Source organism: Peromyscus californicus, unplaced genomic scaffold (genome assembly GCF_007827085.1).
Source record: "Peromyscus californicus insignis strain IS unplaced genomic scaffold, ASM782708v3 Scaffold_12__1_contigs__length_115047231, whole genome shotgun sequence".
NCBI classification, from domain to species: Eukaryota; Metazoa; Chordata; class Mammalia; order Rodentia; family Cricetidae; genus Peromyscus; species Peromyscus californicus.
Genome location: NW_026294413.1, coordinates 66,948,772 through 66,971,360, shown reverse-complemented (window position 1 = coordinate 66,971,360; position 22,589 = coordinate 66,948,772). Strand labels below are relative to the sequence as shown.

General features: G+C 40.4%; 1 protein-coding gene across 1 annotated transcript in view; it reads left to right on the top strand.

The window, feature by feature from the left end:
* Positions 1–22,589, top strand: part of Zmym2 (zinc finger MYM-type containing 2) — an 84,014-nt gene that overhangs the window by 6,891 nt on the left and 54,534 nt on the right. The window contains exon 2 of the mRNA XM_052733114.1: positions 14,931–15,787. Coding sequence (XP_052589074.1) covers positions 14,941–15,787 — 847 coding nt within the window. The 5' untranslated portion in view covers positions 14,931–14,940. The remainder of the gene's footprint in view (positions 1–14,930; positions 15,788–22,589) is intronic.

Sequence of the window (22,589 nt, the reverse complement as noted above, 5' to 3'; positions counted from 1 at the left end):
TCTCACTCTGTAGCCCAGGCTGGTCTTGAACTCAAGAGATCCACCTGCCTCTGCCTTCTGAGTGCTGGGATTAAAGGCGTGCGCCACCATGCTGGGTTTATCTAGTTTTCTTTTTTTTTTTTTTTGGTTTTTCGAGACAGGGTTTCTCTGTGTAGCTTTGCGCCTTTCCTGGGACTCACTTGGTAGTCCAGGCTGGCCTCGAACTCACAGAGATCCGCCTGGCTCTGCCTCCCGAGTGCTGGGATTAAAGACGTGCGCCACCACCGCCCGGCTTATCTAGTTTTCTTAAACAACCCGTGTTGTGTGCTATTTTGATGTTATTCTGATGTTCCCAAGACTGCCAATAAAATTTGCTTTGAGTCAGAGGGCAGAGCTAGCTACTAGCTCACCAAAATTAGCCATAGAGGTTTTGGAGGATTGAGGACAGAAAGACACAGGAAGTAGTAGGATGAGTTTTAGAGAGGATATCACCTTTTTTGGACCAAGGAGCAAGAGCAAAGTCACTGGTTGCATTTCTGCCACTTTTCTGATCATTTAGTTCAGGTTCTTACCCTGATACGTGATTCCTCAGTTTTTATTGATAAAGAATAGATAAATGCTTCAAGCACAGGCCCATCTGCCCCAGAGATGGTGTGTTGCTGCCCACATTGGGCTGGGCCATCCCATATTATTCCTTAGACATGGCACAGGCCAATCTGATTTGAGCAGTCACTCAACTGCAACTCTCCCTTAGATTATTCTAGGCCATGTCACTGACAGCTGAAGCAGAGTAGGATACAGGGTATCATTATGTCTGTTTTAAGTTCCTAACAGCCTGTTGAAAATTAGAATTAATAACTTCTCCTTTCTTTGGCCAAGAATAAGCTTTTCTTCATGTATATAATTGTATGTGTTGTATGTATGTACGTGTACTTGTGTGTACATGTGGAGATCAAAGGTTGATATTGGGCTGGGCGGTGGTGGCGCACGCCTTTAATCCCAGCACTTGGGAGGCAGAGGCAGGCTGTGAGTTCGAGGCCAGCCTGGGCTACCAACTGAGTTCCAGGAAAGGCGCAAAGCTACACAGAAACCTTGTCTCAAAAAAACAAAACAAAACAAAAAAGAAAGGTTGATGTTGGGTATCTTCACCAATTATTTTCTGCCATAGTTTTTTTCCTCCCCAGTTTTTCTGAGGCAGGGTTTCTCAGTGTAGTTTTGGTGCCTGTTCTGGGTCTTGTGCTGTAGACCAGGCTGGCCTCGAACTCACAGAGATCCGCCTGCCTCTGCCTCCCGAGTGCTGGGATTAAAGGTGTGTGCCTCCACTGCCTGGCCTCCTCCCCAGTTTTTTGAGACAGAGTTTCTTTGTGTATCTTTGGCTGCCCTAGAGCTCACTCTGTAGACCAGGCTGGCCTTGAACTCACAGATACCACCTTCCTCTGCCTCCTGAGTGCTGGGATCACAGGTGTGTGCCTCCATTGCCTGGCTTCCACCGTAGTGTTTGAGGCAGTTTTAACTTTTTTGGGTAGGGTAGTGCTTGCGTCCCATGGAGATTGTGCTAAAATTTAGTGTGAGATACTTATAAAAGCTATCAGTTAGCTGGGTGTGGTGGCACCGAACCTTGAATTCCAGAACTTCAGAGGCAGAGGTAGGTGGGACTCTGAATTCTAGGCCAACCTGCTCTACCTGAGCTCCTGCTAGCCAAGGCTATATATCGAGACCTTGTGTCAAAAGTAAATAAAAAGTTAAAAACAAAATGGCATTATAAGGGGACTGGAGATATGGCTTAGTGGTTAAGAGCATTTCCTGCTCTTTCAGAGAGCCACACACTATGTCATACATTGATCCTTATACACACATAAATGAAATCTTACCCACAAATGTAAAAGGTGATATAAGCATTTTCATTTTTATCAGTATATTAAGATAGGCATTTATTAGAGTCTAAATTTATATTTAATTTTGGTTCTTAAATTTTTCTTTCTTGGTAGCTATTTCCCCCCTTCTCCCCCGCAAACAGGGTATCTCTGTGTTGTACTGGTTGTCCTGGAACTCTATAGACTAGGCTGGCCTTGAACTCACAGAGATTCACACCTCCCTCTGTCTCTAGAGTGCTGGGATTAAAGGCATGTGCCCCTACCTCCCTCAGTAACTTTTTTTTTTAAGTTTTAAAAAATTATTGTTTTATTATTTTATGTGTATGGATGTTTTGCCTGCATTTGTGTCTTGAGTGACGTGTGTGTCTGGTGCTAATAGAGGCCAGAAGAAGATGTCTGATTCTCTGGAACTGGAGAGTTAACAGATGTGGTGTGTTGTCCATGTGGGTGTTGTGAATAGAATCTGGATCCTCTGGAAAAGCAGCTTGGTGTTCATAGCTGCTGAACCATCTCTGCAGCTCCCTTTGGTAGCTATTTTCAATAGTTTATGTTCACTTTTAACTGAAATGTACTTTTTTTTAAAAAAAAGATTTGTTACATATGTAATGTTCTGTCTGCATGTATGCCTGCATGCCAGAATCATCGGATCTCATAGATGGTTGTGAGCCACCATGTTGTTGCTGGGAATTAAACTCAGGACCTCTGGAAGAGCAGCCAGTGCTCTTAACCTCTGAGCCATCTCTCCAGCCCCCCTGAAATGTACTTTCGGTCCCTATTTCCTGGCATACTACTCCTGAAGTTTATGAATCTCCAGAGTGATGTCTATGCTAACAAGATTTTCTGATGGCTGGCAGTCCTTTGGTGGTTTCAGAATGTGGGTGGGGCAAGAGAATGGTAATCGGCAAGACTGAGATATAAAAGGGTTAGGATTTTTTAGTCCCAAACTGTTACCTCTGCGGAAGGGCAAGAGAGTTGGTAGTTAACCTTATCATCAGTGTCCACAAACTTCTATGAAACCTAAAAAGAAAGGTTCAGAGAGCTTTTGGATAGATGAACTTTTAGAGAGCCTTGGAGGATGGCACCCTATGTGGGGGAGGCATGGGCTCTTTCCCTCTTTCTGGTTCTTTAGATCTCTTATGTAGTCTTTAAAATATCATTTATATAAAGTAAGCTGTTAAATATAAATTCCAAATTGAGTTTTATGGACATCTTTAGCAAAGTTTGGACTTAGCTAGAGGATCTTGAGGACTCCTAGTTTAGAGCTAATTAATCAGAAACACAAGTTAAACACAAACCTATGGCTTGCAATCTCAAATGGAAGGTCTGTAAGTTCTCAACCTGTGGGATCTCATGTTGTCTCTAGATAGATGGTGTCAGAATTAAGATGAATCAGAGGGTATCTTGCTGGTGTTTAGGGAAGTCCTCCTCTACATTTGGTCACAGATTTTCTGTACTGAATTTTGAGTAGGAGTATTGGAGAAACTTCAGTGTTTTTTCCCCTAATTGGTTGTCTTAGTTAGGGTTTCTATTGCTGTGAAAAGACACCATGACCTTGGCAACTCTTATAAATGAAAACATTTAATTGGGATGGCTTGCTTACAGTTTCAGAGGTCCAGTCCATTATCATCATGGTGGAGAGCATGGCGGCATGTAGGCAGACTTGGTGCTGGAGTAATAGTTGAGAGTCCTACATCTTGCAGGCAACAGGAAATTGACTGAGATACTGAGTGGTATCTTGAGCATAGGAAACCTCAAGGCCTGCCCCCACACTAACGCATTTTTTTTCCAACAAAGCTATACCTCCTAATAGTGCCACTCCCTATGAACTTATGGGGGCCAAATACATTGAAACTACCACATTGGTCATTCTGGCCCCGCGCCCCCCCCCCCCATAGTTATCTTCCACTTTTTCCTGTAAAACTTGTGACAGCCTGGTGGTGGTGGCGGCTGCGGCGGCGCACGCCTTTAACCCCAGCACTCAGGAGACAGAGGCAGGTATATCTCTCTGGGTTCGAGGCCAGCCTGGACTACAAAGTGAGTTACAGAACAGTCAGAGCTGTTATACAGAGAAATTCTGACTCAAAAAAAAAAAAATCCCGTGACATTCAAAAAATATTACTTAAAAATTCTTAAGGTTTATTTTATGTGTATAAATGTGACTGCATGTATGTATGTGTACCACGTGTGTGTCTGGTTCTCCCGTAGGCCGGAAGAAGGCATTGGATCCTCTAGAACCAGAGTTACTGATGATTATAGGCCACCATATAGGTGGTATGTATGTATGCGTGTATATGTATATGTGTACGTTTGTATGTATGCCTTCACAATGCCATCAGGTCTGCAAGATTAACAAGTGATCTTAATTCACTAAGCCATCTTGAGCTGTGTTATTATTGTTATTATTATCATTATTTTTATTTATTTATTTATTTATTTGGTTTTTTGAGACAGGGATTCTCCATGTAGTTTTGCCTGTCCTGGATCTCACTTTGTGGACCAGGCTGGCCTCGAACTCACAGAGATCTGCCTGGCTCTGCCTCCCAAGTGCTGGGATTAAAGGTATGCACCACCACCGCCTGGCTTGTTTTACTATTTTTAATTATGGGTTTTGTGCGCATATGTGTATATGTATATGTGTATGTTTGTATGTATGCCTTCACAATGCCATCAGAGGCCAGAGAAATCAAATCTGCCTGGAGCTGTTGTCATAGGCAGTTTTTAGCAGCTTGCCGTGGATGCTGGTAATTGAACTTACGTCATCTACTGAGCCATGCTCTTGTGTTGATCTTATGTGGTCGTTCACACCTGTAGTTCTAGTACTTAGAAGGCTGAGGTAAGAGAATCATCAGTGTTTGAAGCCAGCTTGGACTGTATAGTGAGTTCTAGGTTAGCCTGGATAACAGAGTTAATTAAGCCCTTTTCTCAAAAAAATGTAAACAAAGCAAAATATTCCTGTAAAATACACTAAAAAAATTTACCTTTTATTTTTGTCTTTGCTGTTTGTTTTTGCTGTGGTCAAGATCAAACTCAGGACCTCATGCCTGTTAGTGAGGTACTCCATTAGTAAGCAACGTCTTCTGTCAAATTTACCTTTGTTTCTAGGAATTCCCCTATAGTAAGTACCTCATGATTGGAATTACAGTATTTGTTTTTTTGTGTGTGTCTTTTTTTGTGTGTGTGTGTTTTAAAGATTTATTATTTATTTATTTATTATGTATATAGTGTTCTGCCTGCATGTGTCCTTGCAGGCCAGAAGAGGGCACCAGATCTCATTACAGGTGGCTGTGAACCACCATGTGGTTGCTGGGAATTGAACTCAGGTCCTCTGGAAGAACAGCCAGTGCTCTTACCTGCTGAGCCATCTCTCCAGCCCTATTTTTGTGTTGTTTGAGTTATTTCACTTAGCACAGTATTTCAGAGTTCTATGTTGTATGTTTCAGAATTTAATTCATTTTCAAGGCTGAGTACTATTCTAAGCGTATAGAACAATATTTTTGCTTTTTTATAAATTTGGTGATGGACATTTACACTGTTTCTACTTTTGGTCCTTTGTTTAGTACTATCCATTTGATTCTTTGCATTTAGTACTGTTGAGTGAGTGTGTGTGAAATGAATAAAATTGACAGGTTATATATTATCTAATTTAGAACAACTGTCAAACTTTTCCACCATGATGTAATATTTTACAGTTAATTGTCATGCACAAAACCTCTGCTTTCAGGTCATCTTTGTTCATACTTGTTACTTTCCTAAAAAAAATATTGACAGGCTAGTGTAGCTAGAGTTTTCCTGCCTGGCCCACAGTCAGGACAAATCTCTCTCACCTGCCAGTCCCACAGCCGCTCAGACCCAACCAAGTAAGCACAGAGACTTATATTGCTTACAAACTGTATGGCCGTACCAGGCTTCTTGCTAACTGTTCTTACAGCTTAAATTAATCCATTTCTATAAATCTATACCTTGCCACATGGCTCATGGCTTACCAGAGTCTTCACATGCTGCTTGTCCTGGTGGCGGCTGGCAGTGACTCTGACTCAGCCTTCCACTTCCCAGCTTTATTCTCCTCCTTGTCCCGCCCACACTTCCTCCTGCCTGACTACTGGCCAATCAGTGTTTTATTTACCAACCAATCAGAGCAACACATTTGCCATACAGAACATCCCACAGCAGGCTAGATGATGGTTCAGCGATTAAGAACTTTGGGTTTGATTTCCCAGCTCCCATATGGAGGCTCACAACCATCTGTAACTCCTATTCCAGTGGATACTACACCCTCTTCTGGCCTCTAGGGGCACCAGTCATACAAAGTTTAAATTTTTTTTTTTTTTGGACTGGGTCCCATGTAGTCTAGGCTGGCCTCAAAATTGCTGTGTGACTAAGGCTGGTCTTGAAGACCTGACAAGCCTGCCTCTGCTTCTCAAATGCTGGGATTATAGACCTGTGTGCCCTCTCTCTCCCCTTTAACATTTTCAATTCTTATAAAAAACCCCGCATAATAGCTCTCCTGCTGGAGAGAACCCGTGGTCTTATGGAATGCTAGTTAAGCATTCTATCACTGAGATTCATGTACCCCTAGCCCTACATTTTACCATCTTAATTCTTTTTTGAGGCAAAGTCTCACTATATGTAGTTCTGGCAAGTCTGGAACTTGCTATATAGAACATTTCTGCTTCCTGTGCATTGAAATTAAAAGTGTGTCACTATATTTAGCTTAAGAGTACAGCTTAAAACATGTAATACTGCTGGGTTGTGGTGATACATGCCTTTGGTTCCAGTACTTGGGAGGCAGAGGCAGATGGAGGCCAGTTTGAGGCCAGCTTGGTCTGAGAGTTCTAGGATAACCAGGGTCACACAGAGAAACCTTATCTTGAAAAACTAGACCAAACCAAACTAAACCAAAAACAAAACAAAAACAACCAAGCCTGTAATTCCAACATTTGAAAGTCAGAGGCCCTAGACTGTGTAAGACCTTCTCTCCCAAAAAACAAAAGCAACGGGGGACAGATAGACACTCACTCACTCACTCACTCACTCACTCACTCACTCACTCACTCACTCATAGTGTCATGTTGCCAGCAATAGATCTTTAGAACTTTGTTTTGATCTTGTAAAACCAGAAAACTAATATTAAACAGTTTCCTATTTATCTTTCTTGTAGCAACCGTTTTACTTTTGCTTTGATGAATCTGACCATTAAAGGTGGCTCAAGTGAGATCATAGGCGGTGTGTCTTTATTTATTTATTTTTAAATGGTACTCCAGGACACGTGCTTCTGTAATGCACCCTGAGTAGTTTCCTATTTTGTAGCTATTCTATATTTTGTTTATTCTTTGGTAGACATTTGGATTTCTTCAACCTCTTGGCATTTGTGAATACTACTACTATATGAACAGAGATGTACAAATGTCATTTTGAGTTTCTCCCTTCATGTCTTTTTGGACATATATCCAGTGATACAATTGATGGATCACATAGCAGTTCAGTTAAAAAAAGTTGCTTAGAGGGGTTGGGCAGTGAGGTGGCTCAGCAGGTAAAGGTGCTTACTAATAATACCCAGATGTATTATTTTACTCAACATGATTTCCTCTAGTTCATCCATTTTCCTATAATTAATTTTGGAAGGGGGGAACTGACCTCTCTGACCTCTGTACACACTGTATGCATGCATGTGCACACATATCCATAGACATACACACCCACGTACATGCACACTCACATGCACACATAAGTATAATACAACTTTTAAAAAGTTGTTGTTGAGGTTTCTTCATACCTTGAGCTTTTTTTTTTTCCCTCTTTTTTTAAACATTTTTTGAGACGGTTTCTCTTGTAGCCCTGGCTGTCTTGGAACTCACTTTTTTTTTTTTTTTTTTGGTTTTTCAAGACAGGGTTTCTCTGTGTAGCTTTGCACCTTTTCCTGGATCTCGCGCTGTAGACCAGGCTGGCCTCGAACTCACAGAGATCCGCCTGGCTCTGCCTCCCGAGTGCTGGGATTAAAGGCGTGCGCCACCACCGCCCGGCGGAACTCACTTTTTATACCAGGTTCACCTCGAACTCAGAACCAACCATCCACCTCTGCCTCTTGAGTGCTGGAATTAAAGGCATGAGCCACCACCTTGAGACAGATATTAAAATGTAGCTCAGGCTGGCCTGAATCTCTTGCTCATTCTCCAGAGCTGAGATTACAGATAATATACTATCCAGTTGAGATCTCTTGGTTTCATATACATTTGCCTAATGACTGATAATGTTGGACCATCTTTTGATTTGGTTATTGGTTGTTTGTGTGTCTTCTGGCAAAGTGTTTTATTTAAGTATGATTTTCATTTAAAAAATATGTTCGTATTGTGGAAATTCCACCTACGTACCTAATTACCTACCTACATTTATTTCGGTTGCTTTTTGATTTGGAGGTATTTTTCCTCTGCATTGTCTTCATTTCCTTGGAAATAATAATTCTTTGCACAAATACTGTAAATCTTGAGCAGTCTAGTTTTTTTTTTCTTATCTGTGTTTTTGGTGTCATCCAAAAATGAATGACAATTCCAGTGGCATGAAGTTTTCTCTTTCTTTTTTTTTTTTTTGTTCTTTTTGTTTTTTTTGTTTTTCGAGACAGGGTTTCTCTGTGTAGCTTTGCGCCTTTCCTGGGACTCACTTGGTAGCCCAGGCTGGCCTCGAACTCACAGAGATCCGCCTGGCTCTGCCTCCCGAGTGCTGGGATTAAAGGCGTGCGCCACCACCGCCCGGCTTTCTCTCTCTTTCTAAGAGTTTTAGTTGGCTTCTATTTAGATTTTGATTGTTTTTTGAAATTTATTAACATATTGTACATGGTCTAAGTAACGGACCAGTTTTGTGAGATTTTTTTTCCTTTAGGTCTTTATTTTTGTTACCATATATGAAAGAAAGCACAGGACCCAGATGTATTATTTTACTCAACATGATTTCCTCTAGTTCATCCATTTTCCTATAATTAACAGGATCCCATTCTTCATGCTAGAATATACTCTCTGTATACCATATTCTTTATCCATTCATTTATTTATTTTTCTGTTAAGGACTTTTGGAGCTGTCTTTGTTGTTTATTTTTTGAGAAAGGGTCTCTGTAGTCCTGGCTATCCTCAAGTTTGATATACAGACCATGCTGGTGTCCAACTCACTGAGATCCTCCTTACTCTGCCTCTCAGTGTTGGTGTTAAAGGCCTGTGCCACCAAGCAAAGCATAGATTTGTCTTTTTAAAGATTACTCTTAAGTTGCCTGTAAGGTGTTTATGTATTCAGGGTTAAAAGAGAGTTTGGAAATGTTCCCCTTTTCATTATTTTTGGTTGTTGGTTATTTTGAAATGTGGAGTTTGTGAGTAAAGTTATCTGCCCTAATCTTATTTTTTGCTGAGCTGTTTCTGATTACTGACCGACTGACTGGCGTAATCAACTTGCCTGTTTTAGATCTACTCAGATTTCATGTTTTTCCTTTGTGTGAATTTTAAGGATTTTTTTTTTTCATTTCATCTTTGTTATCCAGTTTGGCATATAATGAATTGCTCATGGTAGTCTTTAAAAATTCTGTTTCTGAAGCTGGGCGGTGGTGGCGTACGCCTGTAATCCCAGCACTCGGGAGGCAGAGGCAGGTGGATCTCTGTGAGTTCGAGGCCAGCCTGGCCTACAGAGATAGTCCAGGACAGGCTCCAAAGCTACAGAGAAACCCTGTCTTGAAAAACTAAAAAAAAAAAAAAAAAAAAAAATTCTATTTCTGTAAAGTTAATAGTTACATCCCCATTTTTAGTAATTTGAGGCTTTTTTCTCTCCAAAGAATTGATCTTTGCTTTTGTTTTTCTATTTTAATGTTATTTATTTCTACTTTTTAAAAAAAATTTCCTTCCATTATGAATTTAGGCTTAGTTTATCCCCCTTTTTATGTTGCTGTTTCTTTGTCCTTATTTATTTAAAAGGTTTTGTTGTTATTTGTTTTAATAGACGAAGTCTCATGTAGCCCAGGCTGGCCTCAAGCCATATTATATATAGTGATAAAACACTCCCATATCCTTTAAACCTGAATTGTCTTTAACAAGGGATTTAAATTAAATTAATGGGAAGATAGGCAGTCACTAAAGCTAAGTCTCATGATACATAGCTTTGCTTATTCTGACAACAGAGGTAGAGTAAAATTTAGAATGAAGGTCTTCCATTCACAAAGCCCTGGGATGATTTTATGAATTCTTCATTTTGGTTTTTTTGAGACAGGGTTTCTCTGTAGTTTGGTGCTTGTCCTGGATGTGGATCTCTGTAGACCAGGCTGGCCTTGAACTCACAGAGATCTGCCTGCTTCGGCCTCCCGAATGCTGGGATTAAAGGCGTGCACCACCACTGCCTGGCATGAATTCTTAATTAGTGGGAATCTTCAAGTTTATTTGTGTATAGCTACTGTATTACCACTGTAAATCTAGTAGCACTGCTGAACACTCTTGTTATGTTCAGCTGTAAAGTTTTGATTTCTTGACCAGTTAACAGTTGCTCAGTCTATACTTTCTACTGTGTTTTGGAATAAAGTTTCTGACCATCAACTATATATTTTTCTATGCTATGTCTCTCTTTTTTCTTTTGTTTTTGTCAAGACAGGATTTCTCTGGGTAGCCCTAGCTGTACTGGAACTAGCTTTATAGGCTAGGTTGGCTTCACTCAACAGCTTCTGTCTCCCTGAGTGCTGGGATTAAAGGCGTGTGCCACCACTGCCCAGCAGAAGTATCATCTTTCTTAAGGTTTAAAAATGAGTCATTTGGGCGGGTGTTGGTGGCGCACGCCTTTAGTCCAAGCACTCAGGAGACAGAGGCAGGTGGATCCCTGCGAGTTCAAGGCCAGCCTGGGCTACAGAGTGAGATCCAGGAAAGGTGTAAAGCTACAGAGAAACCCTGTCTCGAAAAACAAAAAAACAACAAAAAAAAAGTTATTTGAAAGATTTTTTTTCTTACGCTTTTGTTTTCTTTCTCAAGTTGGAATATTGTTCCTTGCAAACTTGCTGCTCTTCAGTTCCACTAAATTGCTGCCATTTCAGTCATTTCTATTTTATCTTCAGTATTATATCCAGATCATCTTTCTGGTTGTCTACTAGCTCTCTAGATAGTTGTCTCAAAATTGCTCATTATAAGTCTCAAAACATTCTGATTTTCTTTTAGAGGAGTATGCAGGTTTTTGTTCTCTCCATGAATTTGTCTGTTTTCTTGTGGGAGTCCCATAAGTAGTAATATGAGCCATGGCTGATTTCTTGTAGCTTTGTTGCTGTTTTGTGTTGTGCTTTGGTTTTTGTTTGTTTGTTTTTAGACTAGGTTTCACTATGTAGTCCTGGGTATCCTTGAACTTGCCTTATAGACCAGGCTGGTCTCAGACTCACAGAAGTCTGCCCACCTCTCTTTCCTGCATGCTGGTGTTAAAGGTGTGGGTGGGCCCAAACAAGCCCAGTTCTCTTACTGCTTCTTTAAGCTCATAGACTTCTTGGTACTACTTCATTCCTTGTCACTCGTTGAGAGCTATGATCTGCTCAGCGATCATAGATCAGCAGTGCATTGTCACGATCACTCTGTCAGGGTTTTAGCATCAGCAAATGCTTTCTCAGTTGTGCAGCTCACTTCCAAAGGAATACCTCAGTTCTCAAAAGAAGAGCTCACTGCTAGGCACCGGGTCGAGGAGGTTTCCACTTACTCATTCTTTTCCTAGTCCTGAGCTTACAACTGAGACTTGAATGCCTAAGTCAAAGACCGTGCCTTTGTTTTACTTTTTAATACAAGGCCCTGGTGCCAGGGTCTCTTGCCTTCTCATTATAGGTTCTGGGATTACAAATGGGTGCTTCTGCCCCTGGTTTATGTCATGATAGGGATCTGAACGCAGGATTTTGTGTATGCTAGGCAAACAGTCTGCCAACTGAGCTACATCTTCATACCTCTTTCTGTTTTAAAAAACTTAAATTTATAGCCAGACATGATAGTTTACATCTGTAATCCTAGCACTTGGGAGGATAAGGCAGGAGGATTGCCACAAGTTCAAGGCTATCTTGAGCTACATATTGAGTACCTGGCCAGCTAGGACTACATAATAAGGCCCTATCTCAAACATAAAAGCCAAGTCCCCCCTAAATTAGCTTAAAAAAAATGAAAATCATGTGATCCAAAAATTAAGAATATGATAAACGGTGAACGCATTCTCTACCCTGTCACCCATTAATCGAAGTGATACTTACATTTGTGTCCTCTATCCTAGTAGCTCTTTGTACTTTATGGTTTTAAGCCAGGTTTTTAAGATTTACACAGCCAGGGGCTAGGGTGATGGCTCAGATGAAAAAATGGTTGCTGCACAAGCATGCAAGCATTAGGACCTGAGTTCAAGCACCCACGTAAGAAGCTGTGTATGGTGGTGCATATCTGTCATCCTAGCAGTGGAGAAGTAGAGACAGCAGGATCTCTGAAACTTGCTAGCCAGTCAGTCTAGTCAAATTGGTGAGCTCCAGGTTAAGCAAGAGATTCTGTCTTAAAAATCAAGGTGGAAAGTGTTGAAGAGATGACTCAGTGGTTAAGAGTGCTTCTTGTTCTTCCAGAAGACTTGAGTTTGTTCCTAGCACCCACTTTGAGCAGCTCACAACTGCCTGTAATTCCAGCTCCAAGGGATCTAATGCCCTCTCTTGGCCTCTGTGGATATCTACACACATGTGGCATGCACTTAGTACACGTACACATAAATAAAATAAAACTAAACCTTAATTAAAAAAAAAATAAAGAGCTGTCTTAGGGTTTTTATTGCTGTGAGAGACACCATGAACATGGCAACTCTTACAAAGGAAAACATTTAACTGGGGTGGTTTACATTTTCAGAGGTTTAGTCCATTATCATCATGGTGAGATCATAGCATGAAGGCAGACATGGTGCTGGAGCTGAGAGTCCTACATCTTGATTGCAGGAAGTGAACTCAGTCACTGGATGTGACTTGAGCATAGAGGAGACCTCAAAGCATGCTGCCACAGTGACACACTTCCTCCAACAAGGCCATACCTCCTAATAGTATCCCTCTCCATGAGCTTATGGGGGCTAATTACATTCAAACAAGAGCCATTGAGGAATAAATGCATGTTGACTTCTGGCCTCTGTGCACATGTGCATGCATGCCTATATATGTGTATACTCATGAATGTGCATACACACACACACAAATAATACCTGTATATCTGTTTTTTCTTTAGGTAGCATCCTCTGAAAATAACATTGCCATCTATAAACCACTTCAACTTCTGTCATGTCTACTAATCTACCTAGAGTGTATGCTCTCTTTTTTTTCCCCCTCAGCTTGGTCTCTTTCATCTCTAAGATATCCAGATTTCTTGATAATTAGTAATGCTACCTTTTGTGTACACAATCTCATCCCCATGTATTCAAGAATTTTGTTCTATTTTTTTTTCCTTTTATTAGCTCTGCCTTCTCTCTTTTTGGCTTCAACATAGGTAGGCATTATGTTAGGTATTTAGAGAATTTTAATTGGAGCTGGATGTGGTGGGGTGGCTCATGCCTGCTATAAACCAGTACTTGAGGCTGAGACAGGAGGATTGCCATGATTTGAGACTAGATTGGGTTACAGAGTGAGAGCCTTTCTAAAAACAACAACAAATGAACAGAAATAGTTGAATGTAGCAGAGCATTGGAAGGCCCTGGGCTCTTGGGTTTAGAGGCTTGTGTATTCATACTGTATACTTAGACAAACTAGCTTCTCTAAGTTACAATTTTTGAGAGAGAGAGAGGGAGAGTGTTTGCTTGTGTGTGTGTGTGTGTGTGTGTGTGTATAAATTTTATTATTTTATGTGTATGTCTGCATCATGTATATTCCTGGTGCCCATGGAGGCCAGAAGAAACCATCTGATTGCCTGGAGTTACAGATGGTCGTGAACAAACACGTGGGTGCTGAGAATTGGACCTAGATCCTCTGGAAAAACCGTCAGTAAATTGCTGAGCCACCTCTCCAATCCCTAAGCTACAATTCCTTCCTTTTGGGGGGGTTTGCAGGTGGTTTAGAGAAAGGGTTTCTCTTTGTAGCCCTGACTGTCCTGGAGCTTGCTCTGTAGACCAAGCGGGCCTTGAACTTAGTGATCCGCCTGCCCCTGCCTCTGAGTGCTGGGATTAAAGGTGTGCACCACCACTGCCTGGCCTTCCTTTATATATAAAGATAGGGTTTTAGTGTGTAGTTCCAGCTGGCCTGGAACTCTATGTAAAAGCAGGTTGGTCTGGAACTCCACCTGCTTTTCCTTGGAATTAAAGGCCTGTACAATGTCTGGCTTGCAATTTCTTAATTATTAACATAGGATACAAATTATAGCTAGATTAAAGGTTGTTTGGGAGATGATTGAACAGAGAAGTGGATTATATGGGTTTCCTATGGCTGCTGCAACAAACTACAATAAACTTGGTAACTTAAAACAACAGAAATTTAGCCTGGTAGTTTTGGAATCTGGAATCCATTTCACTGGGATCAGATCAAGGTGTCAGCAGTACCACACTTCTTAGGACCTGCCAACCTTCTTAAACTGGATGGTTGTGGAAAATTTGTTAACAGTAAAATGAATGTTTCTGAGTGTCCAAAGACCAAAAATTAACAGTGAGTTCCAGGTTCAGTGAAAGATTCCATCTCAAAAAAAAAAAAAAAAAAAAAAGAAAAAGAAAAAGAAAAAAAAAATAGAGAACAATAGAGGAAGATACCTGATGTTGACCCCTTACTTTCATATTATCGTGTTAGTTTTGGATTTTCTGTTGACACTTACTGTTTACATTTTGGGTAAACTTTATGGAGTAAATAGTGTATCTACTGTTTACATTTTGGGTAAACTTTATAGAGTAAATAGTGTATCTCTAGAAAGAAAGCGGGAGTGTAGTACACATAATTACTGAGGATTGGCTGTTTTCTTTGTTCCCATGCATGTAGCTATATGGATATGTAAACAATGGAATGTTTGAGACCACAGAAGATATTACAGCAGTCTTACAACAGAAAATAAGTGCATCTTTAAAAATCAAGTCACATACTCACCATATATATTTCATTTCCCTGAACAGGTTCTTTGGCATGGACACAAGTTCAGTGGGAACATTAGAATTGACTGATCAAACTCCTGTTTTATTAGGAAGTACAGCCATGGCAACTAGTCTCACGAACGTAGGAAATTCATTTAGTGGCCCACCGAATCCTTTAGTGTCTAGATCTAGTAAGTTTCAGAATTCATCAGTGGAAGATGATGATGACGTTGTTTTTATTGAACCTGTACAACCTCCTCCATCTTCTGCGCCTTCGGTTGCCGATCAAAGAAGTGTAACATTTACATCTTCAAAAAATGAAGAACTACAAGGAAATGATCCCAAAGTCCTTCCTTCATCGAAAGAGTTGGCTTCTCAGAAGGGCAGTGTAAGTGAGACAATTGTCATTGATGATGAAGAGGACATGGAGACAAATCAAGGGCAAGAGAAGACTTCCTCAAATTTTATTGAAAGGAGACCTTCTGAAACTAAAAACAGAACGAATGATGTGGATTTCTCTACTTCCACTTTTTCAAGAAGTAAGGTAAACACAGGAATGGGTAATAGTGGTATTACCACAGAACCAGACTCTGAAATTCAGATTGCTAATGTTACAACCTTAGAAACAGGTGTAAGCTCTGTGAGTGATGGCCAGCTAGAAAATACTGACGGGAGAGATATGAACTTAATGATTACTCATGTAACATCACTGCATAATACCAACCTGGGAGATGTCTCTAACGGACTTCAGTCAAGTAACTTTGGTGTTAATATACAAACATACACCCCATCTTTAACTTCACAGACCAAGTCTGGAGTAGGACCTTTTAATCCTGGTAGGATGAATGTTGCAGGAGATGTATTTCAGAATGGAGAGTCTGCACCGCATCATAATCCTGGTAAGTAGTGATACTCTACTTCATGCAAATGAATTTAATAATTTCTCTGATCCCTTTTTCATTGTAATAAGAGGTGTTGCTTTGTTTAATATCTTCATAAACTATAGCATCTGGTCATTGCTTTTTGCTAATATGCATTAATGTTTGAATATGTAAATTAAAAGAAAAAGATTAATAATATCCTGAAAAATGTTATATAATTGCACTTATATTCTCTTTTTCTGCATATTTTCCATATTTTTATTAAAGAATTGACTAAGGTATCCTTTTATTTCTTACCTTTTGAAGAAAGCCAAATACATTATTTCTCATTTTTAAACTATTTTAAGGGATGATTGACACGTACACATTTACTATATTCTACTCAATGACTTTGAGATCCTTGTGGTTTGTTTGCTTGTTATTATCTTTGTTCTTTTGAGCCAGGGTCTCACTGTGTATCCTTGACTGGCCTGGAACTTGCTATGTAAACCAGGCTGGCCTTGAACTCACAGAGATCTGTTTGCCTCTGTCTCCAAAGTGCTGGGATTAAAGGTGTGTGACAGTACACTTGCCTTGTGTTTGTTTTTGATTGCTTATCTATGTTGGTTTATTTTATTTTATTTTACTTTTTTCCAGTGTCTCGTCTCACCCCCCCCTGGAGCTGAGGATTGAACCCAGGGCCTTGCGCCTGCTAGGCAAGCACTATACCACTGATCTCAGTTCCCAACCCCTTTTCCAGTGTTTTCAATAAACATTTCACTTATCATTTTTGAAAGTTGGTATAGTTCTTGACTATTGGCCTTTCTGTGAGCTTCTTTGCTCATTGAAAAATAGTAAAATACAGAGATTGTAATAATTCTGGCCTTAGCTGGGTGTAGTGGCACATACTTATACTTCCAGCACTTGAGAGATGAAGGCAGAAAGATCAGGAATTCAAAGCCATCCTTTGCCATGTAGCACGTTGAGGGCATCTTAGGCTATAGCGAGACATTATCTCAAAAAGCTCTCTCCCCAAACCAGCCAACGTACAAAACTGGCCGTTTCACAATCATAACGGTGTATATTCCTCTGCTTTCACCTTTCTCTGCATGTAGGTATGCCTGTCTCTATCTCAGTTTCTCTCTGTGTCTGTCTCCACTTATTTAGTCTCATTAGCAACTTTTAACACTCTAGGAATTGTGGAGAATTAATTTGAGTTACTAAAATGTAGATGGTGTGCACTGCACTTTGTTATATATGCCATTTATTTTTTTTTCAAAGATTTATTTATTTATTATGCATGCAGTGTTCTGCCTGTATGTATGCTTGCAGGCCAGAAGAGGGCACCAGATCTCATTACAGATGGTTGTGAGCCACCAAGTGGGTGCTGGGAATTGAACTCAGATCTTTTGGAAGAGCAGCCAGTTCTCTTAACCGCTGAGCCATTTCTCCAGCCCTAATTATTTCTTTTTTAAACTAATTTATTTATTCAATGTGTATGAGTTTGCCTGTGTGTATGTATCTGCACCATGAACTTGAGGCCAGAAGAGGTATAGAATCCCCAGAAACTGGAATTATAGATGGTTGTGAGCCCCTATGTGGGTACTGGGTCCTCTGGAGGTGCAGCCAGTTACTCTTAGCCTGTAAGCCAACTCTCCAGCCTGTTACTTTTGTTTATTTACTTGAACATTAGTATCTGATTGGTGAAGAATGTTTGGAAAATGCATAAGGGGCATTTAAGAATGAGGGGCAGAGTCCCTTATACTAATTGAACATGATCATTGTCAATGCTGTTGGTAGTTATCTTTAAATTCTGGTAGTTTTGTTTGTTTGTTTTTAATTAAGCCTAGTTGAAATGTAGCTATGTATACTATCATTTTATTTTATTATTTTTATATTTACTTTATTATTTTGTGTCTATGAGTGTTTTGTCTGCATGTATGTCTATGCACCACGTGTGTGCCTGGTGCTCAAGGAGGTGGTGTGCCTCCATGTACATGCTAAGAATTGAACTGAGGTCCTTTGCAAGAACAAGCATTCTTAACCACTGAGCCTAATCTCTAGCCTTAGGTTTTTTGTTTTTCCCTTTTAATATTATACTTCTCACAATATTAACAGTTTCTGTATAATTTGTGGGGAGTAGTTGAGACATGGTCAGATCCCACTTTGTATCCTTGAACTCACGGTGATCTTTCTGTTTCAGTCTTCTGAGTCTGGTATTACTGGGATGCACAATGGCACCTAACTCTGTTTATATATGTTCATGGCTGTCCAGTGGGGATTTGTGTCCATTTCTACCTTCGGTTTTTTTCTATTTACTATATTTTGTTCATATTTCTGGTTATCTTCTTAGCATATATTTCTAGAGGTGAAGTTAGGACAAAGGTTATCCCCATACTTTTTAGTTTGGAAAAAAATGGAGCTGGGTGTGGTGGTGCACACCTTCAATCCCAATACTTGGGAGGCAGAGGCAGGCAGATTTCTGAGTGTGAGGCCAGCCTGGTCTATAGAGCGAGTTCCAGGACAGCCAGGGCTGCACAAAGAAACCCTGTAGGAGTGGTGTGGGGGGGGTGGTTAGTAAGTTGTAGAAGATTCCGAGTGCAGGCATCAAAGGTGTGTGCCACCACCACCTGGCTGAAGAGATGTTTCTTCTTACTCATTTTAGAGATTTGTTTCAATACCTCTTCCCCATACATATGCATACATGTATATGTGTAAATACATACATGCATATGAGTATTGTTATGTGTGTGTTTATATGAGCTTTGTGTGTGTGCTTGTCTTAGTCACTATTTTGTTGCTGTGAAGAGACCATGACCCAAACAACTCTTATAAAAGAAAGCATGTAATTGCAGGCTTGCTTACAGTTTCAAAGGGTTGATCCAATATCATCATGGTGAGAGCTACATCCTGATCCACAGTCAGGGGAAGAGAGACTGGACTTTGTGTGGGCTTTTGAAACCCAGTGACATCTTACTCCAACAAGGCCACACCTCCTAATCCCTCTCCAATAGTGCTACCTTCTGATGACCAAGCATTCAAATGTATGAACCTATGGGGGGCATTCTTATTCAAACCACCACAGTGTCTATGTACACATGCATGTAGAGGCCTGTTGTTGGACGTGTTCTTCAACTACTCTCTTTTATTTTTGAGGCAAGGTTTCCAAGTGAACCTGGAACCCATGGATTTGACTAGGCTGGTTGACCAGCATGCCCTAGGGATCCTCCTGTCTATGCCTCCCTAGTATTGGATTACAGGTGCACTTCATTGTACCTGTGGCTTTTTATTTTTTTATTTTTTTTTTAGTGTGTGTGCATTCTAGGTGATGACACTTGGGTTTTTATTCTTCCATGTAGAATTCTTTACCCAGATCTATTTCATTTTTGAGACAGTTTTATGTAGCCCATACTTGGGTTCAGTATGTAACTAAGGATGACCTTGAACTTCTAATTGTTTTGCTTTTACAACTGAGTGTAGGGATTACAGGCTTGCACCACCACGATGCTCAGCTTAAAAATTTTTTTTTTCCTCCTCTGTGGTGTGTGTTTAGAACAGCCTTAAATAAAAAATAAAAATTCTCATTTTCTCTCTCTCACGTTCCCATTCTCACATATATTTGCACACATGCTGTCTTAGTTACTGTTATGTTGCTCTGATATAACACCAAGACCAAAAACAAGAGGGAGAAAGGGTTTATTTCATCCTGCATGTCCTGCTCACAGGCCTTCATGAATGGAAGGACAGAAACTTCAGACTGGAGTGTGAGGGCAGGAGCTGATGCAGAGGTTATGCTGTAGTGTTGGTTATTGGCTTACTCTCTCCTGACTTGGTCAGCCTGCATTCTTATAGCACCTCAGGACAACCTGTCCAAGGATGGCCACTCATACAATGGGCTAGGCCCTCCCGTATCAGTCAGTAATTAAGACTTGCCTATAGGCAAATCCCCCCCCCCCCCCCCCCCCCCAGCAATTCTCTGTGCCTGTCCTGCATCTCGCTCTGTAGACCAGGCTGGCCTTGAACTCGCAGAGATCCGCCTGGCTCTGCCTCCCGAGTGCTGGGATTAAAGGCTTGTGCCATCACTGCCCGGCACCTATAGGCAAATCTTATGGAGGTATTTTCTCACTTGAGAGTCCTTTTTCTCAAATAACTTGAGCTTGTTTGTCAAGTTAACATAATATTAGCCAGGACACAGACAACCTTACAGGGGTCAGGTTCTTTTTCCTTCTGTCTTGTTGGACCTGGGGCTTGTTGAAACTTTCCTTTACCTCTGAGCCATCTCACTTCCTCATGCTTAGATTTTGTAGTGTTAGGAATATGCTGCTATACAGACTCTACTGAGTCATACCCCAGACTGAGCTTTTTTGTTTTTTGAGACAGGGTTTCTCTGTGTAACAGCCCTGGCTGTCCTGGAACTCACTCTGTAGACCAGGCTGGCCTGGAACTCAGAGATCCTCCTGCCTCTGCCTCCCCAGTTCTGGGATTAAAGGTGTGCATACCACCGCCCAGCCAGACTGAGCATTTTTGACTTTGGACATATATTGACATATGGCTTTCCAAAACACTTACAAGTTCATACTGCTAACATGTATATATTAACATTTTTCTTTTTTTCCCCCTTGAGACAGGGTTTCTTTGTAAAAGCCCTGGCTGTAGACCAAGCTGGCCTTGAACTCACAGAGATCTTCCTGTTTCTGCCTCCTGAGTGCTGGAATTAAAGTGTGCTCTACCACCGCCTGTCTTAGAATAGATTTTTTTCTAATTATTATAAGTATTTTTTTTTTTGTTTTTTTGGTTTTTCGAGACAGGGTTTCTCTGTGTAGCTTTGCGCCTTTCCTGGGACTCACTTGGTAGCCCAGACTGGCCTTGAACTCACAGAGATCCACCTGGCTCTGCCTCCCGAGTGCTGGGATTAAAGGCGTGCGCCACCACCGCCTGGCTTTTATAAGTATTTTAACAATATAAGTATGAAGAAGCAAATAACAACATTGATTATCACCATTAAGAAGAATCAGTTACTTTAGCCAGGGCTATATAGTGAGACACTATCTCAAAAATAAAAGTGAATTGATAGTATCTGTAATTCTGAGAGCATAGTGTAGGTACGGTTTTGGACTCGACACCATTCCTTTAAATACTTAACAGTTTTTTTCTTTTTAAAAGATTTATTTTTATTTATGCCTTATGTGACTGTCTGTTGTGTGCATGTGTGTGGGCAAGTGCCTGTAGAGATTAGAGGGGGTATCAGATCTTTTGGAGCTAACATTATAGGTAGTTGTGAACTACTTGACGTGGGTGCTGGGTGCTGCAACTCCAGTCCTAGAAGAGCACCAAGTGCTCTTGACTGCTGAGCTATCCTTTAGCCCCCACAATAGTTCTTAAAGTTTGTCCATGTCAAGTGTATGTCTCAGAGTTCTTGATTCTCTACTTAGTTTAGTTCTAGTTTTTTAAATTTAACTACTCTTAGTAATCTGCATTTATCTTGTTATACTTATTTCTTGAGGAATATTGATAGGTCATAAAAATTATGTACTATCTGTATACTACTTAATAATAATTATATAAAGGAATGTAAAATGAAAAATGTAGAGCTGGCAGGATAGCTCAGTGAATAAATACCCATGCCACCCAGCCTGACCACTTGAGGTCCATCCAAGGAATTCACATGGTGGAAGAGAGCTGACTCCCAGAATGAGAGCTGATTTCCTCAGACTGTTAAAAAACAAAACAAAACAAAACACCCAAAATAATCAGACTGGTTGATGTAGTTTTTAATTAGCTCTTGCATTTTGTGGGTGTTTTCATTTGTAAGAGAATAATAGATTAAGAGAAAGAAAATTTACCTAGGTATCATGGTGCTAATCTGTATTCCTAGACTTTGGGAAACTTTGGGAAACTAAAGGCATGAGGGGTCAGTAATTCATTGCCATTCTCAGGTACATAGAGAGTTTGAGGCCACCCTGACTGAAAAAGAGTATTATAAAATCTTGCTGTTTAGATCAGTTCTTCTACTGGTGTTATTTGGAAAAATGTAACTGTTAATCCTTTTATCTGTTTATATAAAACTGAGGGCTTAGATAAATGATTACCATTCCTGCCTATTCCTAAACTGTTTTTAAATATGGGAGGAAGTGAAAACTTGGAAGTAGGGGAAATGGAAGAGCTGATATGTAAAGAAAGTCATACATTATTTCTACAGGCATGAAGCCAAATAAAATCTTAAAGCACCATTTCCCCCAAGTAAGTGTAAAATAGATGCCCTTGTTTACAAAGTATGTGATCAAAAGATGATCCCACGAAATTGAAAATCTTAGTGATCCAGTATTTGTATTAAAAACAAACAAAACAATTCTTGTTGTTTTTGGAGACAGGATCTCACTCTGTATTGCTGGCTGGCCTGGAACTCTTGATTTACCTGCCTCTGCCTCCTGAAACTCAGATTAAAAATGTGTGCCACGATACCTTTCTTAAAAATCCTCTAGTTTAAGCATACTATGTGTAAGCATTTTGACCTTATTTATTTGTATGTTTGTCCATCCGTCTGTCCATCCATCCATCTATCCATTCATCCATCAATTTTTTGAGACAAGGTTTCTCTGTGTAGCCCTGGTTGTCCTGGGTCTCACTCCAGGGAATCAGATGGTTTCTTCTGGTCTTGGACTCAGACATCTGAAAGACATGCACCATTACTACCCAGTGATTTTGGCCTTTTTAAAGATTTGTATTTGTGTCTGTATGTCTCTGTAAATGTAGGGGTGCCTGAGGAGGTCAGAAGAGGGTTTCTGATCCTATGAGCTGGTGCTACATGCAGTTGTGAGCTTCTTGACATGGGTGCTGAGAA